Raw genomic sequence first — 19,954 nt, 5'->3', positions numbered from 1 at the left:
CTCCTTTCTTGGGATATCAGTTTAGGTGGACAGCCATGTCTTGGCAGGTTTGCCGTTGTGCTATACTCCCAGGGGAGGATTGGCCATAGACCCAACAGGAAAATTTCCCAGTGGACCGATGCCCCAGGGGGCCACCTAAGCCCTCCTCTCTGCCACTGGTCAGCTACATAATGAGCTCTCAACAGTAATTAAGTACCTGATTCTCACAGCGTTATGTACCCAGCCAGTGATCGCATGTGGCCTCCTGAATTCAATTGCTGTAGTCCACACCTCACTTCCTAAGCTCCCTGCTCCATAGACAACTGGAGGAGGAGGACAGAAGATGATAGCCATGATGACCACAAAAGAGGGCCACATTTTGGGGCAGTAAATTGTGCTACACTGTGTTATTTGGTTCTGCTGGGATGGTAGTTTGCACTATGGTATTGTTGACCCCCTACTTGTGTTGCCCCACCTTCTGTTAATTTGGATATGCCTAAAAAAATTGCACCACTTATTTATTTTCCAAGGGCCACTTTCAGTTCCCAGTGTGCCCCTGCATGCTCCTTACATTTTTGGATGATGCATTGAACAGTACTCTGTGAAATGTTCAGAGCTTGGGATATTTTTTATAACCTAAGCCTGCTTTATCCTTCACCTGTCTGGTGTGTTTCTTTATTTTTCATGATGCTGTTTGATCAATAATGTTCTCTAACAAACCTCTGAGGCCTTCACAGAACAGCTGTAGTTATACTGAGAATAAATTATACACAAGTGGACTCCATTTACTAATTCGATGACTTCTAAAGGCAATTGGTCACACTGGCTTTTAATTAGGGGTATCAGAGTACAAGTGGCTGAATACAAACGCTCGCCACACTTTTGTTGCCTGTCTGAGCTCTTGTTTTTATAGCATTGAGTTGTGACTTCTGCTCTCATTCAGGCAGATATCTGAGGGTCCTTCAGGGGTTTTCCAGGATTTTAATATTGAGGACCTATCCTCGAAAGGGAAAAAAATGAAGTGAAGGCTGCAATCGTACGGAGCATGACCTTCTATTCAACCAGCTGATCAGCAGGGGTCACGAGTGTCAGACCCCCGCCAATCTGATATTAAAGAAAATCTGTCACCAGTATAATCGCTATTGAAGTAAAGCCATAGCTTAACACATTGTGGCAGGAGGCATGCCTGGGCTCCTTCCTGCAAGAGTGACGCCCCTCTGGGCACTTTACTGGCTTATTTGCATACCAAATAAAACATGATTTTCAGAAGATAGAAGACATCTATTGCTGAAACAAAGCACATCTAGAAATAATGTACTATGTGCTTTTAGGCTTTGGCTTTACTTTAATAGTGATTATCCTGGTGACAGATTTCTTTAAATTACCCTTCCTGAGGATAGGCCATCAATATTAAAATCCCAGAAAACCCTTTTAACACAAGACCCTCCTCTAACTTAAAATTGCCTAAATAAGACAACATATCTTAGTTATGTAGTTTGTAAATTTGTTACATTAAAGTTAAGTCTGTTTTTTATTTGCAATATCCAGTTTACAATATTTGTAATCAAAGCAGATGCGGATTTGCTGTGAAACTGAACATATTTGACTTGGGGCTACTCCAAAGGGCAGTGTCCCAGTTTCCACCTGGTCTTCATCCTTTAATGCCTGTGTAGGGTTCTGGACTTCACTGCTAGGGCAACACCAGTCTGATACCTCCTGACGCAGTCTCTGTTTAGTGGCTACCTATTCCCAGTGGTTAAGGATGAGTGCAAAGGGATCAGGCAAAACCATGCTCATGGACGATGTTAGGGCTTGCAGAGTTCTTACAATTGGGTAACAGACCAAATGTCAGAGCAGGGCAGCACAGATTCAAAACTAGGAGTCAGGCCAGGTAGCAGTGGGTCAACTCCAGTAGTCAGGCAAGAGTCAAGCATGAGTAGTCAGTGTAACAGCACACCTTTTCAGGGTCTAGCAAACTAGCTATCCTCTTTCCAAAGCACCACAAGAGAAGGTACCTTAAATATCCTGGGATGGACAGCCTTAGGCTGGGGAAGATTAAGGTACATGCTCACTTGCCTTTTAAGAGCCAGAGGGAATGTGTGCTCTACGGAAAGAGAGGCACTGCTGAGGTGAAGCAGGCCTCAGACTATGTGGAGTGGACAGAGCAGTGCTACTTCTACAGCCATGCCTGCCAGGAAGGAACACAGAGCCATCATATACTAATAATCTCATTCTAACAAAGCTACAACCAGCCCTGTACCTCAGAAGGAGCCAGAGAGCTTACCATTCATTACTCTAATTGTTCTGCTATATTATCTTCAGGCTGGCAGCCAATGGGGTATGTACATTAGACCAGTGTTTCCCAACCAGTGTGCCTCCAGCTGTTGCAAAACTACAACTCCCAGCATGCCTGAACAGTCTTTGGCTGTGCGGGCATGCTGGGAGTTGTAGTTTTGCAACAGCTGGAGGCACACTGGTTGGGAAACACTGCATTAGACTGAGCGCATACGACCACCTCAGTGAGGTGGAGAAGAAATAAGGGGAAAAAAATGCTGATGGCACTATACAGATACATTTTATTGAATAGTTCACTATACTAAAACTTCTAATTAGTTGAAAATTACAAAAGTATTCAGATCCATGTGCTGGTTTTAAAAATGTAGAACGTTTTGTGGCATAACCCCTTTAAAGGTTATCCCTTTGTGCCATGGTGATAAGATTCATTTGTATTATAACTAGCCGGAGAAGTGCATTCTTTATGTCCACCCTGAGCAGACATTTTGTAAAAGGCATAATTGAAATTAGATACTCTATAACAGGGCTGGCCAACCTGCGGCTCTCCAGCTGTTGTAAAACTACAATTCCCACCATGCCCTGCTTTGGGCTGATAGCTGTAAGTAGTCTAGGCATGCTGGGAATTGTAGTTTTGCAACAGCTGGAGAGCCGCAGGTTGGCCATTCCTGCTCTATAAGTTAGACAAGTGGTGGTCCAACCACTGGTATCCCTATTGATTCCATCAATCGAGCTGCCCAGCCCCTCCTGCTGGTGGAGAGGTGGTTGGGCATATCGTATTAAAATCAATCATGCTGATTCAGCTGTTCTTATATATCCCATTGACTTTATAGGCATGTACAACTGCCTATAATGTTTACATCCAAATACACCGTACTAGGTCAACTGCGTACAGATAATCTATACAAGCAGAGATAAATCCTATATGAGACATCTTAATTCAGAAAAAACAAACAGAGCCATTTGTTACATAAGAAGAACTGATGTCAGAACTTCATCATTTATTAACCAAAATGCATTTGACACTTCAAGAATTTTTTTGTGAGACACAATCCCAGGATTTACACTGTCAGAAAAAAAAAAAAATTCAAAAAAAAAATAAGAGTGGTGTCTGGAGAAGGATAATAAATCTATATTCAGTGACCTTTAGCTCATGATATTAGATTAGCTAGACTATAGGATATGTATTAGGCCTTGGAATAGAGGAAACTGGTACAAATGGGCAAAATATATTCTGGTATGAAATGATTCTTTATGATGCATATTGAACTAGACCCATCTTTAATAACCATCAGTGAACAAAATGTTCTTCAATATACCCAATAGTAGCATCGGCAGTCGCCATCAACCGCCAATAACTAAAAAAAAATTCTTTTTTTATGTCTTTGGAATTTCAAAAAGTGATTTTTTTTTGTGTGTCAATTTCTTTCAACACTTGGTGTCCGTTTTTTGCAAAATATATTTCCAAATATACTATGGTGCAGAGGACAGACTGTGAAAAAGCATAGCTATATGGAAATTGTAGAATTCACAATTATATGCATCTACGTGACCGAGAAAACTAGGGAAGTACTGTAGAGTGTTCTGTCCATAAACACTTATCTGTTAAAACAGAAACCAGAAGCCATCTTATACACAACTTGAAAATAAGGTCATAATTCAACATGGCTAACTCATCGTGACATTTTCTGAACTGGGGTTCAAATGGCTCAATTCATGGATATCGCTGGACATTCAGATTCTAGAAATTTAAAACCCCCATTGATCTTAAGAAAATAATGTTTTGAGGACAGACTCTTATATACCGAGGTTTTTCAAAGGAGTTAGCTAAAGCTGTGTCATGAAACGGGAAACTTTTTTAATTAAATTGAAGGTTGCATCATAAATGCTAATTCATATAGAACCCACCTAGAGATTGTACATATAGCAGCTCTTAACAAAAAGAACCAGTAGAATATGGGAAATACAATTCTTTTACTTAGGAACAACATAAGGGAATAGCATTAAATAAATAATTTAAAGTCTTAATTTGTAAAAAATATCCATCGTAAGAGAAAACATCCTGTACCAACAGGTCTTAATATATAGTACATGTGTTAAACACTTGGTCGGATCATGACCGTTTTTGCATTTTACTGAATAATACTTTTATTGTTCAAGTCTACTGAAAAAAAAAAAATGAGGTGAGAGGCCATTTTTAGGATTTTTTTTTTTTTTTTTTTTTAAAGAATTTGTGATTGCAGAATGCCTGAGAATTGCACAATACTATTATCCGTCCTGGTAATTCTTGAGATTAACCTCCTTCTTCTGGGTTTAAACTAATGACCTTAACAGTAGCATATAAGAAAGTAAAATAATTTTGCTTATCTTTTACCTCCCATGTATACCTTTCAACTTAAATACAACAATTTTTTTTTTCAAACATATTTACAAACCCTATATTTCTTTTGAATACATATAAATACAAAAAAACAGCTATTTTTTTTCTAAAAAGTGGTTATAATGGAAAATAAATACAAAATAAGAATCTGACCTTTATACTTCATGTGCTGGGTACAAAACCCGTATAAAATGTACAACTTAAAAAAAAAAAAAAAAAAAGGGGGGAGGGGAAATAATATTTCTTAGATTAAAATATTTGCTTCCCAACTTTCTCGTACACATAAATATATATTCAAAATAACGGTTTTTAGCTTTTCATTGCATAAATAAAGTCTCTATTGGGAAATATTAAAGTGTCAACTTTGTGTGTGTTTGTGTTGTTTTCTTGTAAGTTATACTTCGTTAACGGCACCCACACCCTTCCACAACCATGTCTTGGTAATTTTTCAGCACAACTTTTTCATTTTCATCAAGGTAGAGCATAGAGATGGCGCTCAGTTCTGTCGGGACACAACAAGCTTTAGGGATGTTGGAATTAACAGAGTTCACCAATGTTTGTACAATGGCATGATTTGTAGAGTTGAAATGATCTGCCAAGGGAAATGGGCATTCTCCATGGCAGTAGAAGGCATGGTACCCAGGTGGCGCAACAATCCAATCATTCCAGCCAACATCACTGAAGTCTACATATAATGGATGTCTTCTACAACTTGATTTAAGCCGTTTCCTCTGCCTCTGCCTTGCTTGCCGTTTTTCTCTTTTATGTAGAGGGTGTCCTTTGCCATCATGGCCATAAGTTACTAAAAGGGGCCTTATTTGGGACCAATGCTTTTTATCGGGCAATAAAGATCTGCTTATTCTCACATGTCTCTTAGGGACATTTTTCTCATAGTCTAACTGAGTTACTTCAACAACAAACCCATGGTTAGGCTGTCTGTGTGCAATCCACCTTATAATAGCTGGGGTGACATCAAAGCTTTCCCATCTGCTCACATTATGATGTATCAGTCGGGTGTCCAACAGTCTTGTGACAGGTCCCCTAGAGGAAGCAGCAACTGGTTTGATAATATCATAAATATTAATACGGAGGGCTTTGCTGCTGTTCTTTTCAAAGGACTCTTGAACTTCCTCTCGAAAGATCCGAAGTTCAGCAGATGTAATGAGCTCTTCATTAGGAATGGAAGTCAAATTAAAGAAGAAACGCTGAACAGTCTTTTCTCCAGATTCTGGAAGATCTTCTAGAGAATCTAAGTTGGACAGAAAAAAAAGAAACAAATTGTTGAAATTTAAACAAATTATGGTCTTAGTGGACTGGTGACAGAGCATTACAGTTTGAAAATATGTCAGCCATGTTTAAATATTTTCATCCGATAGTTGGACGAAAAATCGTTCGTTCAAAGAAAGATCTTCATGAATGAAAGATCTTTTTTAGGCCCCTTTACACTGCTAGATATAGCAGACGATTGTCGGGAAAAAAGCATTCCTTCCCAGCAAGCGCCTACAAATCAGTGAAGGAGACCACTGTATTTATATACCACAATCTCCCCCACAGTATAGGGAGGAGCAATCGCTAATGTCATCGCTTGTGCCTATACATAATTATAGTGCTGCTTAGATGGCACAATCTGCTGTCAGCAAACAATGATTTAGGTGACCGCACAAACAATCGTATTACCCGATGAACGAGTGATCGGCGACATCTTTACATCCACAGATCATTGTTAACGAGCATTCCTACAAACACTTGTTAGGGATCTGGCTGATGCTTGGCTAGTGTGAAGGAACCTTAAGATAGAATGTTGCTAGAAAGATCTTTCATCCATCACCCTCTTTCATTGAACGTGTATGGGCAATCTGAACAACTAACGGCCAGTGGGGGGGGGGGGGGGATCTGTTTATTCAGCTTCAGTTCAACCATCAACCAACTTCTATCTAATGTGTATGGCTATCTTTATGCGTTAAATGGATTATGTTATAGTTACACATTAAAAACGGCTGTCCAATAAAAAATAAATAAAGAAAATGTAATCCACCAAGACAACAATTGTCATAATATAAAAGAAAAATATACTCACCCATTTCATCCCCACTACTTCCAGTTCTGCTGTTCTGATCCATCCTGCCAGGCTTTGTTTGGCTGCAGCAATTATGTGCCTGTTACTCTACTTGACCACTACAGCCAATCACTTGCTATATACTTATGAGGCCAGTAGTTGGCAGCAGAGGTGTTCAGTGTACAAGTTAACAAGATGGGATAATGGTTTTAACTATTGGGTTCAGAGAGACTGTCCTGGAAGCGGTGGGGGATAAATTGGTTATAAGTTATTTTATGACAATTGCTGGTTTGGTGGAATTTTTATTTTTAAAGTTGGACATCCCCTTTATAGAAAAAAAAAAAAGAGGTTCAGAGCTGCACTCACAATTTTTAATGGTTATCAATGAAAACCTTCCACAAGCTTGTCGTCAGACACATGCATAACAGTTTTGATAAACTCCTATGTGAAAGGATAGTCCTGCTGTTTTATATTTAGATGCACAGTGTGTGGTATACAGATTTCATTTTCCAGAATGCAATTTACCAAAGCCAGCTACCGTATGTGTCAATAAGATATGCTGAGAGATTTCAATTCAAACCTGCAGAAGTATAAATGCAGCTGTGAAGTATAACATAGGCTGCATCTTGGGCTCTAAAGAAGATAAGTAATGGAATGTACTGTACTTGAAATGTAATCACCTTATTATGTACTGCAGGTTAAACTTTCCTAAAGGGTCATTCCCATCTTGTAAAGTGAAGAAATGTCACTACGATATGCCATCACTATGTGATCAGTGTGGGTCTAAGTGGCAGGACCTCTGCCACTCCTAAGAATGAAAGGGCCACAGTGCTTTTTAATGTTGTGTCCCTTTTACAGCCTTACTATGCATAGTGATGCTCCTAGCTGCCCACTGCACAGAAAAAAAAATGCAGTATAGTCCTTCAAGTGAATGGGCATTTGCCATAATTCCCTGCACATCCAATTGCCAGGAAATTAATGTACAGGTTGGACCCCCACCGATCACAAAGTTGCATATTCTTTGTATCCTTTATATCCTACCAATATGTCATCACTTTATGGGATGGAAAAAAAAATATAGCTACACATTATGAATGTGTTCAATACCCTAACCATAGGTGAAGTCATTCTCTGGACAGAAACTGCACTCTTTTTTTACTTGGTTACTTGTGGTGGCATTTTAAATACAAAAAGGATCTGCCCAAACTTTCAAATGATGCTTGAAAACCAGAGTTCTTGATGGGAAATACTTGGGGATTAAGATGCCGAGATACACCTGCCCAACCAAACATAGTAGTCCAAGGGCTGATTCACAACTGCGTTTAACCGATTTGGTAGAGGAACCACCTGCCAGAGTTCACCGGATCCAGCATAGCCATGCACTGCCAGACCCTATTGACCGTAATGACATCAGACGCTGATCCAGTCACTTACATGGCTTTTTGTCCAGCTGAAGCTGGCACTTATGCTAGAAAGTGACCAGATCACCCCAATAGTCAATGTGGTCTGGAGGTGCATGGTCGCGTCCATCAATGCTGGATTTGGAGAACTCTAGCAGACTGCCCCCTGCCAGATCATTTAAATGAAATGGTAAATGCGAATTATTCTTACAAGTAGAAGCTATTCTGTAGATAATAGATTATGTGAACACTGACCAACCAATGGCTCAAGCCAAGTCAACCGTTCTAGCTACCACATGTACATTGGGATGTTTTTCTTAAAAGTCTGTTTCACATCCGAATTTTGCAGATCCGGCAGTCTGTTTTGGTTGGTAACAGCCTGCCGGATCAGTCACTGCCGGGCACTGCTGGAATTCCATCCAGCCCCATTCACCATAATGGGGAACAGCAGAGATTTGGCCACAACCTGGCAAATATGTCGAGAATCGTCTGGACAAAACACGCTGGATACATGTTTGCCAGGTTGTGGCCGGATCTAAAACGGTCCCCATTATAGTAAAGGAGGTCAGCGGGTGTCAGCTACCATCTGGCAGTGCCAGATCCAGACATCTCCAGCAGGCTGCTCTCTGCTAGAACAGTCTGCCAAAGATGCCCAACGCAAGTGTGAAACTAGCCTAAAGGACATGTTTAGTCAAGGCATAGTGTGTGCATAAACCTAAAAAATTGTAATTAAAGGGGTTGGTTCACTTCAGAAAGTGGCATTTATCTTGTGGACAAAGTTAGGCTACTTTCACACTCGTGTTTGGTGCGGATCCGTCATGGATCTGCACAGACGGATACGTTCAGGTACGGACCTGTTTGTATTATCTTTAACATAGCCAAGACGGATCAGTCTTGAACACCATTGAAAGTCAATGAGGACAGATCCAGATTGTGTCACAGAAAATGGATCCGTACCCATTGACTTACATTGTATGTCAGAATGGATCTGTTTGGCTCATTTTCGTCAGACGGACACAAAAAACGCTGCAAGCAGAGTTTTCGTGTCCGCCTCCAAAGCGGAATGGAGACGGAACGGAGGCAAACTGATGCATTCTGAATGGATCCTTTTCCATCCAGAATGCATTAGGGAAAAACTGATCCATTTTGGATTGCTTGTGAGAGCCCTGAACGGATCTCACAAACGGAAAACCAAAACGCCAGTGTAAAAGTAGCCTAATACAAAGCACTTACTAATGTATTGTTATTGTCCATATTGCCTCCTTTGCTGGCTGGATTCATTTTTCCATCACATTATACACTGCTTGTATCCAGGGGTTATGACTACCCTGCAATCCAGCAGCGTTGGCCGTGCTTGCACACTATAGGAAAAAGCACTAGCCTATATGTGCTCCCACGGTCCCAGCCACCAAATAGGCGGCCACTTTTTCCTATAGTGTTGCAAACACGACTAGCACTGCTGGATTGCGCCAGCTACTTCCAAAAGAAATGCACTTTGTGACAAGTAACTTGGCACAAAATTCTTTTTTGGGTAAAATTAGGCAAAGCAGTCGAATCGAATTTTTAAGAACTTCACTCATCTCTAGTAATAGCATACTTTAAGTTTAATGAAACCACTTAAGTAGTCAACATGACATTTCTAATGGTCAGGGAATATAAACCTTCACACACATCAATAGAAAACAACCCAAACAGTTAGGCGCCAGCAGCAAATTTCTAGTCACACCAGCTACTTGCCTCCCGTGATATGTCCAGCCTCGACTGCACATGCAAAAAATATAACACGTATACTAAACTACTATACTTTAATGTTGTGTTTGGGTAAGTAAAGATCATAATTCATTTTAACCAACTGAAAAAAATATATATAATCTGCTCATAAAATACATTTTTGTTTATATATGCATTCAAAAGTCTCCCAGAATGCTCTATCAAAGCAAAGATTATTAGCCTATAAATGTATATCTTGGCTCCAGGTAAAAAGACGATTAAAACACAACTTTTAAAGTCAGGTCTCTGTAAACTTAAAACCTCCAAAGCAGAACTGGAATGAATCACACACTAAAAAGAGATTACATTCATACCTAGAAATGCACAAACCACATGAGAGCCCTACTTTTATCAATAATCTCATCCTGAACTAGGACTAACCTATTTACCGGAACATTTACTATCCGGGGACAACAGAAGTAAAAGCATGGTACACTGACCAAGGTATAAACTGCAATCCAAGGTTAACAGAAGTCCATATATTAAGTGAAATAGAAAATGTAGGTTCTAAAACTGTTCTTACAGCAACACAATAAAATAGGCAACAAAAATCACCTATTAAAATGGTTTCGAAAAATAAATATTTGCAAAACTAAAAATAATGAAGGACTTGATGAAATAGGATCATTAACCAACGCTAATCTTCAACAGTCTAGAGAATAAAATCAAAACCATTTATTGCTGACATTAGAATATAGGCAGTGTTAGAAAGCCGCCAGCCAACAACCTGGGAAGCAAAGCAGTACATAGCAGATTTCCTCAATGTGAAGAGAAACAGTAATCCAAACACCCTTAGGAAGTTGAGGAATTAGTGGTACATGTGGTAGCTGACTTTAAAAGACATCCTGTGGTTTACGTAAGAAAAACCTGCAACTGCATTCCTACTCCTGCTCATCCATTCATTTATATGTGTGTGTTCTCCAGACACACTGGACGACCACTTTGATGGGTCAAAACACATAAAAATATGAGTAATGTTCTCAGCGCCAAACAATGTAATACTGTAGAGTCAAGCCAAGCGGAATTCCTAATGCTCATTCTTTTATACTATGTGAACTCTCCGGCCAACATGCTGCATATGTTTAAAGGGACACTTTCACCAAAAAGTAAAAAAGAAAAAAAACTCAATATAAAAAAAAAAGTTTTGGCAGTTTTTCTTTTTCATTTTGGCAGTATTATACTATTGCAAATTTTATACGAAATATTGTTTTTCTGTAGCAGTCAGCACGAATGATAAGACCTCCTATCTAGATAGGTAATCTATTGCCAGGTTACTGCTAATGTGAGGGGAAGAGGTTATCTGCAAGGTAATCCTCATTACAATAGTATGCATAGAATTGGGATAGCAGTATGAAAACTCTATTGTTCTCTTGATAGGCCTAGATAAAGATGCCCACAGAAGAACACTGCATTGATTAACTCCCTTCTCTTTCTGGCCAAAAGTGGTCGCGCACACAGGCCCTTTGCAGACCTCTAACCATGCAATGTGCTGCTATATGGTGCACCTGTATGGCACTGTATAATAGGTATATTCTCCCCTTTCATTAATGTTTCTAATGGAGATTTCAATAATTTGACATGGAACATACTGTAACACCTTTGTATGAAACAATACATCTGTTGGCTAATCTAAATCTCCCATTTGCCACAATATAAGGAAGATGGAGCAGAAACAGCAAATGTGACAATTACACAATCTCTGAAACCTATTTAAAATAAGTTTTCCCACTGTGCATTGCTCTGGTTCTACTCCACTGACTTCAGAGAAACTGCAGCATTAAAAACGGCATGCAAAACCCACAGAGAACGCCAATCTCAGCTGTGGCTAAACAAAGACAAAAAGTCGTCTACTAATCATGTTTGAAACGCACACAGCATAAACTTGGTAGACCAGTCTAATGCCTCATGCACACAAATGTGTGCCAGCCGTTCTGTACATTGGGGACCGCAATTTCCGGTCCCCAATTCAAGTGCGCTAGCCATGCGGTTGCCGTACATGGATCCAGACCCATTAAAAAAAATTTTTTCAAATAGAACAAGTTCCGCACTGCTCTTTCCAATTTGCAGACCCATTCATGTTTGAGGGCCCCAATATGGGCACATCATGGCAACGAGGCCTAACGATGAGTCTAATTTATCACAGTGGCTCATGCCGTTTCATAAAGGTATGGCAAGAATAGTCACTTTTGTCTACTGTTACACCAACTATTGGTTGGCTTACTTTGCACCAAAATGTTGGAGCAATTTCAACGCAGGTTGCTTCATCTTAAAGGGGTTGTTCTGGTGGTTTATATTGATGATCTATCCTCAGAATAGGTCATCAATATCTGATCAGTGATCATTCCATTGAGACGAGCAGCTGTAATTACTCTACACATGAGACAACGGGCAGAGTAAAGAGGAAGCAGTGCTTTTACAAGCGCCGCCTCCTCTTTAAAGAGCTGATAATGGGGGTGCCGAGTGTCGGAACCCCCATCAATCTGATATTGATGACCTATTCTGAGGATAGATCACCAATATAAACTCCCTGAACAACCAACCATTTAACAAAACAGGCAGGCTGGGAACAGTGGGTTATTTCTTTTAGTGTACTGATTTAATAGATCCAAAATTTCAAGCAACATTATGAGCTAGAAATGCACTATATTTTAGTTCATTTTAGGTCAAGGTCTAGGCACACTCATCTTAGTAAATTGCCCTCTATACTTCAAAAGGCTGCAATTTTTACTAAGCATTGTGGGTCAGCTTGAATAGCACCTCAACACTAGTTGTGGCCTAAGGGAGAAAACTGTATGGGAAGCACAGCAGATGGTACTTTCCTATACAGGGGCCACCAGGAAAATCAAATAAAAATGTATACCACTTGGTATACATTTTTGTCTTTTGAAGTCTGCATTGAACAGGCAGTAAAAGACACTGTGTGTCTAGTGAGATACTTTAGACTCAGATACAGTCTGCACAGAGCCCAAGTGGTATGCATGGAAATCTCTGTAATTGCCATTTCTCTAAAAATGTTAAGGCCTCTTGCACAAAATCGTATCAGACTTGTGGTCAGCAAATTGCAGAACCACAAAATACAGATGCGGTTCGTGTGCATCCCGCAATTTGCATGGGACCCACTGTACAAAAAACTATTCTTGTTTGCAAAAATGACAAGAAAAAAAGGAAAGGTTCTATAATTTGCTGCACAGATGAGGACACCATATGGATGACATCAATGTGCTCTCCGCTTTTTTTGAGATCCCAAAAAGTTTATGGGTCCATGTGCGATCTGCGAAAAATTTGGGTCACACATGGACCAAAAATATTGTCGTGCATAAAGCCTAATTCCCGCAGACAACAACAACCAAGAATCTGCATGGAGCAGTGACCAGTCTCATCCTATAAATGAGATAAATTAAATTTTATATATATACATACTATATATATATATATATATATATATATATATATATATATATATATATATATATATTATATATCACACACACACACACACACACACTGTATATAACTATAGCGTTGGATGCAGCCAAGGATGTAGTATGAGAATATTCCATACACGCCCTTCAAACCTGAAGAAGGTCTCTCCATAACTTCTATGTAATCTGATCCTTCAGTGAGCAGGAGGCCTGTCTTCACTGAAGATGGATTTGAGAAGTGCAGTGAGAGTTAGTGAAAAAAAGAGGGGAGCAGGAAAAGAGCTTGACAGGAGGAGAAAGAAGCATCTTTCTCTGATGAGTTAGATTACAAAGGTTCATATAATAGCTTGTACTTTAATTTATGAAAAAATTACCGAATGTGACTAATATAAGCTGCATTGCCTCTGTGTGTTCACGTTATAAGACCATATATTCTCTTAGTGTTTATGCCATTAGCTGCCATTTAGTACTTCTTCAATCTATACAATAGAAGAAGATCAAAGTACCTAAGGTGAGTTTTCAGGTTCTCTTGAAGATGATGAAGCTGTATTGTCTAGAACTAGAAAGTCTAGTGTTACCATTAAGGGTGGGTTCACACTAGCGTTATGGATTCCGTTGTGTTCCGTTATAATGGAAAGCCATAACGGAATCCCTAAGACGGATGGGCGGATCCATTTTGCTGCCCATAGACTTGCATTATGACGGAATGCAAAACGGATGCCTTTAAAAGGCATTCCGTTTGCTCTCCGTCCTAATAGTAGTCTATGGGAATCAAAACGGATCCGTCTGGTTCCCATTATGCAAGACGGAAAACAAAGTCCTGTCAACAGGACTTTGTTTTCCGTCTTGCATAATGGGACCCAGATAGATCCGTTATGTTTTCCCATGTTTTTCTATTAGGACGGAGCAAAACGGAATGCCTCTTAAAAGGCCTCCATTTTGCATTCCATCCTATGGATTACGTTATGTTCTGTTATAACCCTGTTATAACGGAATCCCTAACGCTAGTGTGAACCCACCCTAACACCCACAAGATCAGTAAAAAAATAAATAAAAATATTATATATATATTTTTCTCTCTCTATCTTTAACTTAACTGCACTCACTAAAACAAAAAGCAAAAACAGAGCTGTATTAAAGGGATTATATGGCAATTTGATATTGACGGCCTATCAGGATAGGTAATCAATACCAGATCGGGGTGAGGTTACACTTGGCACCCCCGCCAATCAGCTGTTTGAAGAGACCATTGCTCTCCGTTGAGTGCTGTGGTCTCCTCACTGCTAACCAATCACAGCACCATATAATGTATCGAGGCAGTGCTAGATATTGTAGCTCAGGCCCATTCACTTGAAGGCGACTGAGCTGCACCTAGGCCATTTGACTGATGTACGGTGACACCACTGGCCCAGAAAGAGCTGCAGCTTCTTTGAAACCCTGATCTGCAGGGGTGCTGGGACTCAGAACCCCACCAATATAAGGCCTTATGCACAATTGAATGGGTCTGCAATTCCGGAGAAACGGAACGGAGTCACGGAACGGAACACCGGAAGCACTACAGAGTGCTTCCGTGGTGTTTCTTTCCGTTGTTCCGCACCGCAAATAAATATGACAGGTCTTTTTTTTTTTTTGCGGTGCAGACAGATCACGGACCCATTCAAGTTAAATGGGTCCGGCGCGCTGCACGGATGTTGCCCGTGCATTAGGTCCCCAATGCACGGAACGGACGCACAACGGCTGTGTGCATGTGGCCTAATACGGATGATAAGCCATCAAAATACTAATTCCTGGATAATCCCTTTCAATTATAAAAAAAAAAAATAATATATAATAATATATAATTAATAATAATAATATATAATATATATATATAAGACCCTTTTTTGGGTCAATAGAGCAAAAACTGAGACAATGAGGTCTTTAGTTAATACTGTATATGACATCTATATATTATGAAGGTAACCATTTTTGTGAACGAAATACCAAGGTGAACAATAATAACAACTGCTTCCCCAATAAGTCCCAAAATGGTACCAACGAAAACTACATCCATTTCTGCAAAACACAAGCCCACATATGGCTCCATTGATGTCAAAATTAGACTATGGCTCTTGGAATGTGGTGACTTAATAAAAACTTTTCTTTGCATAAGTAGTAAAACAAAGAAAACTATGCAGATTTGGTATCAATGTAATCATACTGACCCAGAGCAGAAGAGTAACATGCTAGTTATGCCGCACGATAATAGTCATACATTTAAAGTGTAACCTCACTGAGGCCAAAATAGTGTAGTGATAGACCTGCTAATGTAAGAGGACTGTCACTCCTGTGAGGACATTCAGTACTGGCCTGCAGCACGTGCCGCGATTGAGGATAGTGCTAACACAATGCCTCCGCCTTCGGGCAGTGATTGACAGTTTTCTTTCCTATGTGCAACATGAAACAAAAAACGTCCATCTGTAGGCGAGGGAAAGCGGGGCAGCATGCAGCATCGGACTCATCTTTTCCGCACTGCTAGTGCATGCTGGGGAACTTGGAAGGCCAGTACTATAAAAATGCTGAATGTTATCACAGGAGTGACAGACTGCCGGAAAGCAAAAAAAAATAAAAAATAAAGAAAAAAAAAAAATAAATAAAGAAAAGAAAGAAAGAAAGAAAGAAAGCTGATTAAAAATGACAGTCTTAAAGGGGGTATTCCTGGATTTTTACCTTTATGGCCTTTCCTAAGGATAGGTAATTAATAGGTGATTGGTGGGTGTCCTTCCGATCAACTCTGGAAGTCGGCACAGCAGCTACACAGCTCTGTACACTGTGCAGTGGACAGAGATGGTAACTGCAGCACTGCTCCCACTGAAGTAAAAGGAGGCAGTGCTGCAGCAAAGCCGTGTATAATAGGGTATGGCTACACAACACTATTTGTTGCCCCAAATTTTTTGTAATGATGGTCAATGGTGGCGCACTGCAACATGCTGTGACTTCGAGGCGATGTGACAGTCGCACAAAAATCCATCTGTTGGATTTTTCTGTGACTGTCACATCAGAATAGCAGCATGTCACATGACGCAGTGCGACACTATTGACTATCATTATAAAAAATGTCATGCGACATTGCTGCCACACGTCGCTGTGTAGTTGTATTTTTTTTGTCGCCATGTAACCCTAGCCATATAACAGACACAGCCTCTGTGTAGCTACAGTACATTTACTGAAAAGGCAGCCACCCAAGAAGGAACCCAAGGGTGAGAAGCAGAAGCACAACACATAGTAATGCATTTACGGTACTGTAGAGTTATCTCTGATGGCCCTGTGTTTCTATAGTAAGAAAAATGCTAAACCAATTCCCCAATTGTGGGATCCTATTGGGTCCCTTTAGGAGGTAGAATCCAGCCACAGAACAGTCACCAGCAGTCCCTATTACCTGCTACTGTAATAAGAATAATTTAGCAGCCTGTATTCTGCTAATGGTAGAGCAGACAAGTAGTAAAACTGCCCCAAGTATAAAAATCTGCGCTAAACTAGAATGGATCTGTTCAACATCATTTTTTGGATTAGAACCATAAAAACTTGAAATGAATAATATACCACAGGCACTTGCCTTATTTTTTGGCACATGTGACCCCGTGGTCTGCTAACTGATGGGGAAGTTGTGCACTAATAACTAGTATGACTGATCCTGATAACAGGGGGGAATTCACACATTGCGGTTGATGCTGCTCTTGTGAAATCCAGCCTATGGCTGGGCTAACACTTCATTGAGGTTACCTCGTTTTGGAATTTTTTTGTGAATCTATGAACTCCCATTCACTAACAGGAGTGGTGTGGGGAGATGAGCGAATCGCTCCCAAATTTTTTTTTATTTAGGTTGATTTGGGTCTGAATCGATAATATTCTCCAAGGGACTGGAAAATTTGAGTATGACACTCTGAGGTCTCCTAGGACTCATAGGTTGTTTTCTCTCTTGCTTGTCACTTAAAAAAAAAAAAAGTTTTTATTTTATGTTAAAAAAAAATTATCTCGCTCTCCACAATTCACCTGAAGTGAATCACCAAAATTTGTGTGGAATCTGATTAGTTTAGAATCAATTGGCTCATCTCTAATAGTGTGGTATGATGCCAATGTTCTAAGGGGGGGGGGGGGGGGGAACACCCCCAAAATGCCATGTGTAGCCATACTGTCACTTGTGGTACTCCATATGTAGTTAGTTTATAAAGACGAAAAATAAACAGTTAGTGTTGAGGATGCAAAGCCCATATATCACCCGAGTATGAACACAGCCCAATATAGGAAATGACTATGCATGCAGTTCCCAAATATACAAGGTAACATTTAATTGCCAGGCCCTACAAATACACATTTGATATGGTTATGAAATGATTTCAGAATGAGTTTGGCGTTAGAAGTGAAGGCTCACGTCCAGTACACTGCATACACTATGTGTAGTGTGCGCAACTGATCTACAGCCAGCAGCTCACGGAGGATCATGACTTAAGCCAATGATTGCCATACTCCGTACAAGGCCTTTAAGCAGGAAAATAAATATACAATTTTGGAGCTCTGTCAAGATTTACACAGTATATCCGTTGATATTGTTGCGTCTGCTGATTGCAGACCCTGCATATGTTCATCAATAACCCTCTGTTCACACGGGGCCTTCAAAAGGGGATTTCATGAAGTTGAGATATTTTAAAAACTTTTAGGCCTCATGCACACAAACGTATTTTCTTTCCGTGTCCGTTCTGGGTTTTTTTGCGGACCGTATGCCGAACCATTCATTTCAATAGGTCTGCATTCATAGGTGTGCATTCCTTTTATGTATGTCCGTATTTCCGTTCCGCAAAAAAATAGAACATGTCCTTTTATTGTCCGCATTACGGACAAGGATAGCATTGTTCTATTAGGGGCAAGCTGTTCCGTAAAAAATACGGAATGCACACGGACATCATCCGTATTTTTTGCGGACCGCAAAATACATACGGTTGTGTGCATAAGGCCTTACACCAAGGAAGTCAATTCTACTATCAAATACTAAATAAGTAAACAATTTTTTTTTTTTTTTTTTTAAAAGGCAATACAAGGTCCTTGTAAAGAAAAAACATAGAAGAGCCACTTGGGTCTAGGAGATCACTCATGGGCTTCAAGATTACAGGGAGGATTTACACCTAATAAAATGAAAGATTCTTGTGCATCTCTATACAGTAATCATTTCATCTGTTTTCACGGATGCTCGAGAGCCAAGTAGCCAGCTGTTGCAAATCTATTATCAGCCTGTTTGGGGAGATTTGTCTTCTAGCCACAGTGAGACTATCCAAGATTTACCAGAAGACAAAAAGTCATTGTAGAAACAACACAATTACAAGTTCTCCAGATATCTCACGAGGATTAGATAAGGATTAGAAATTTTACAAACAACCTTAGATCAACTGTAAAATTAGAGGATTTGGGTTGTATTTAGCATTTAAAATGAAATCTATCTGTGGGAATTCTTAATTTGGACTCGGTCGAGGGGGGGGGAGTGGATAAACTTCACAAGACATAAATCAGCCATGAATCTGAGGTTACACTAATCAGCCCTGAAAGGTGCACAGGCTCAACACATGTAAAAATTTGTTTAGAAGCAATTAAGGATCAGCTTTATAAAGAAGTCTATACTGAAAAGCCTTGTCAGGGCACTTAGCATAAATACAGAAGGACCTCAGTGCACATTTTTCTAAACGGCCGAGCTGTCAAGAGGGCATGAAATCCACATGTTACGCATTAACGATTATCAAGAACCAAGTTCTACCCATGGTGTTCGTTCCTAAACATAGTAACAAAATTTTACGGCAAAGTTAACAGAGCATTTAAGGACGTACGTGAAATGTCACTGAAAGGCACGTACGCATAACACCAGACCCGCACGGATTAATGCCGCCCCAGGAACCAGTAAGGAGTATATTCACATAGTGAATGGTTGCAGCAGTTTCTGAGACTGTCCCTTTCATTTGAAGGGGGTTGGCAGAAATCCGTGCACATGCTGCTGAAGCAATCCCATTAAACTGTATGGACCTGTGAACATAGGGAGACCTCCCAACACTGGTGCGATGTCTAAGATGCTGGTGTTGCCAAGTCATGGCTTAGGTCAAAGTGTGGTTTATCCTTCTGAATATGTTAATATCAGTAGGTTGGGAACTTGGGATAATTAGGTCACGCCCTGCACCTTACGTATAAAACTGATCTGCGTGTCTGCACCTTGTATAAAATGGTGCACCTATATAACTCTGCTAAATGTGCTCCATCAACCTGCAGATATAGGTGCCCCATTGTATCCTGATTACACCATTAGTTCTGAGTAATTTGGCATGCTCAGCCACAAAAATGGCCTCCTCCATTCATTGATCGCTACATTTTAATAAGTCAGTTTTTTACCTTCATGGTGGAAGCTCCTCACTGTATTTGCTTGGCTGGCTGCACGCTCCTTCTGATAATCCATGGGGGGCTTGTCTTGGTTGTCAGCCAGCTGGGCCGAATGCAGATGGTACAATTCCAGCATGTAGTGAGGGATTACCACATTTTTGCCAGGGGTTGGACGCCTCTTCAAACCGAACATGTTGAGTAAGCGAAGCTCAAACTGGTTGAGGATGCCCTGTGACTCCTCAGGAGATGCCCGGCCAGACTC

General features: G+C 40.2%; 1 protein-coding gene across 1 annotated transcript; it reads right to left on the bottom strand.

Moving 5' to 3' along the window:
- Positions 1 to 3,264: 3,264 nt before the first annotated feature.
- On the bottom strand, positions 3,265 to 19,948 carry BMP2 (bone morphogenetic protein 2). The gene is made up of 2 exons (XM_044290552.1): positions 19,705 to 19,948; positions 3,265 to 5,900 (listed from the first exon to the last, which is right to left on the bottom strand). The coding sequence occupies exons 1-2, from the start codon at positions 19,883 to 19,885 to the stop codon at positions 5,056 to 5,058; spliced, it is 1,026 nt and encodes a 341-aa protein (XP_044146487.1). The 5' UTR covers positions 19,886 to 19,948; the 3' UTR covers positions 3,265 to 5,055.
- Positions 19,949 to 19,954: the final 6 nt, after the last annotated feature.

Source organism: Bufo gargarizans, chromosome 4 (assembly GCF_014858855.1).
Source record: "Bufo gargarizans isolate SCDJY-AF-19 chromosome 4, ASM1485885v1, whole genome shotgun sequence".
In the NCBI taxonomy this organism is placed as follows: Eukaryota; Metazoa; Chordata; class Amphibia; order Anura; family Bufonidae; genus Bufo; species Bufo gargarizans.
Note: the sequence above shows the minus strand (reverse complement) of the source record. Positions and strands in the feature narration are given on the sequence as shown.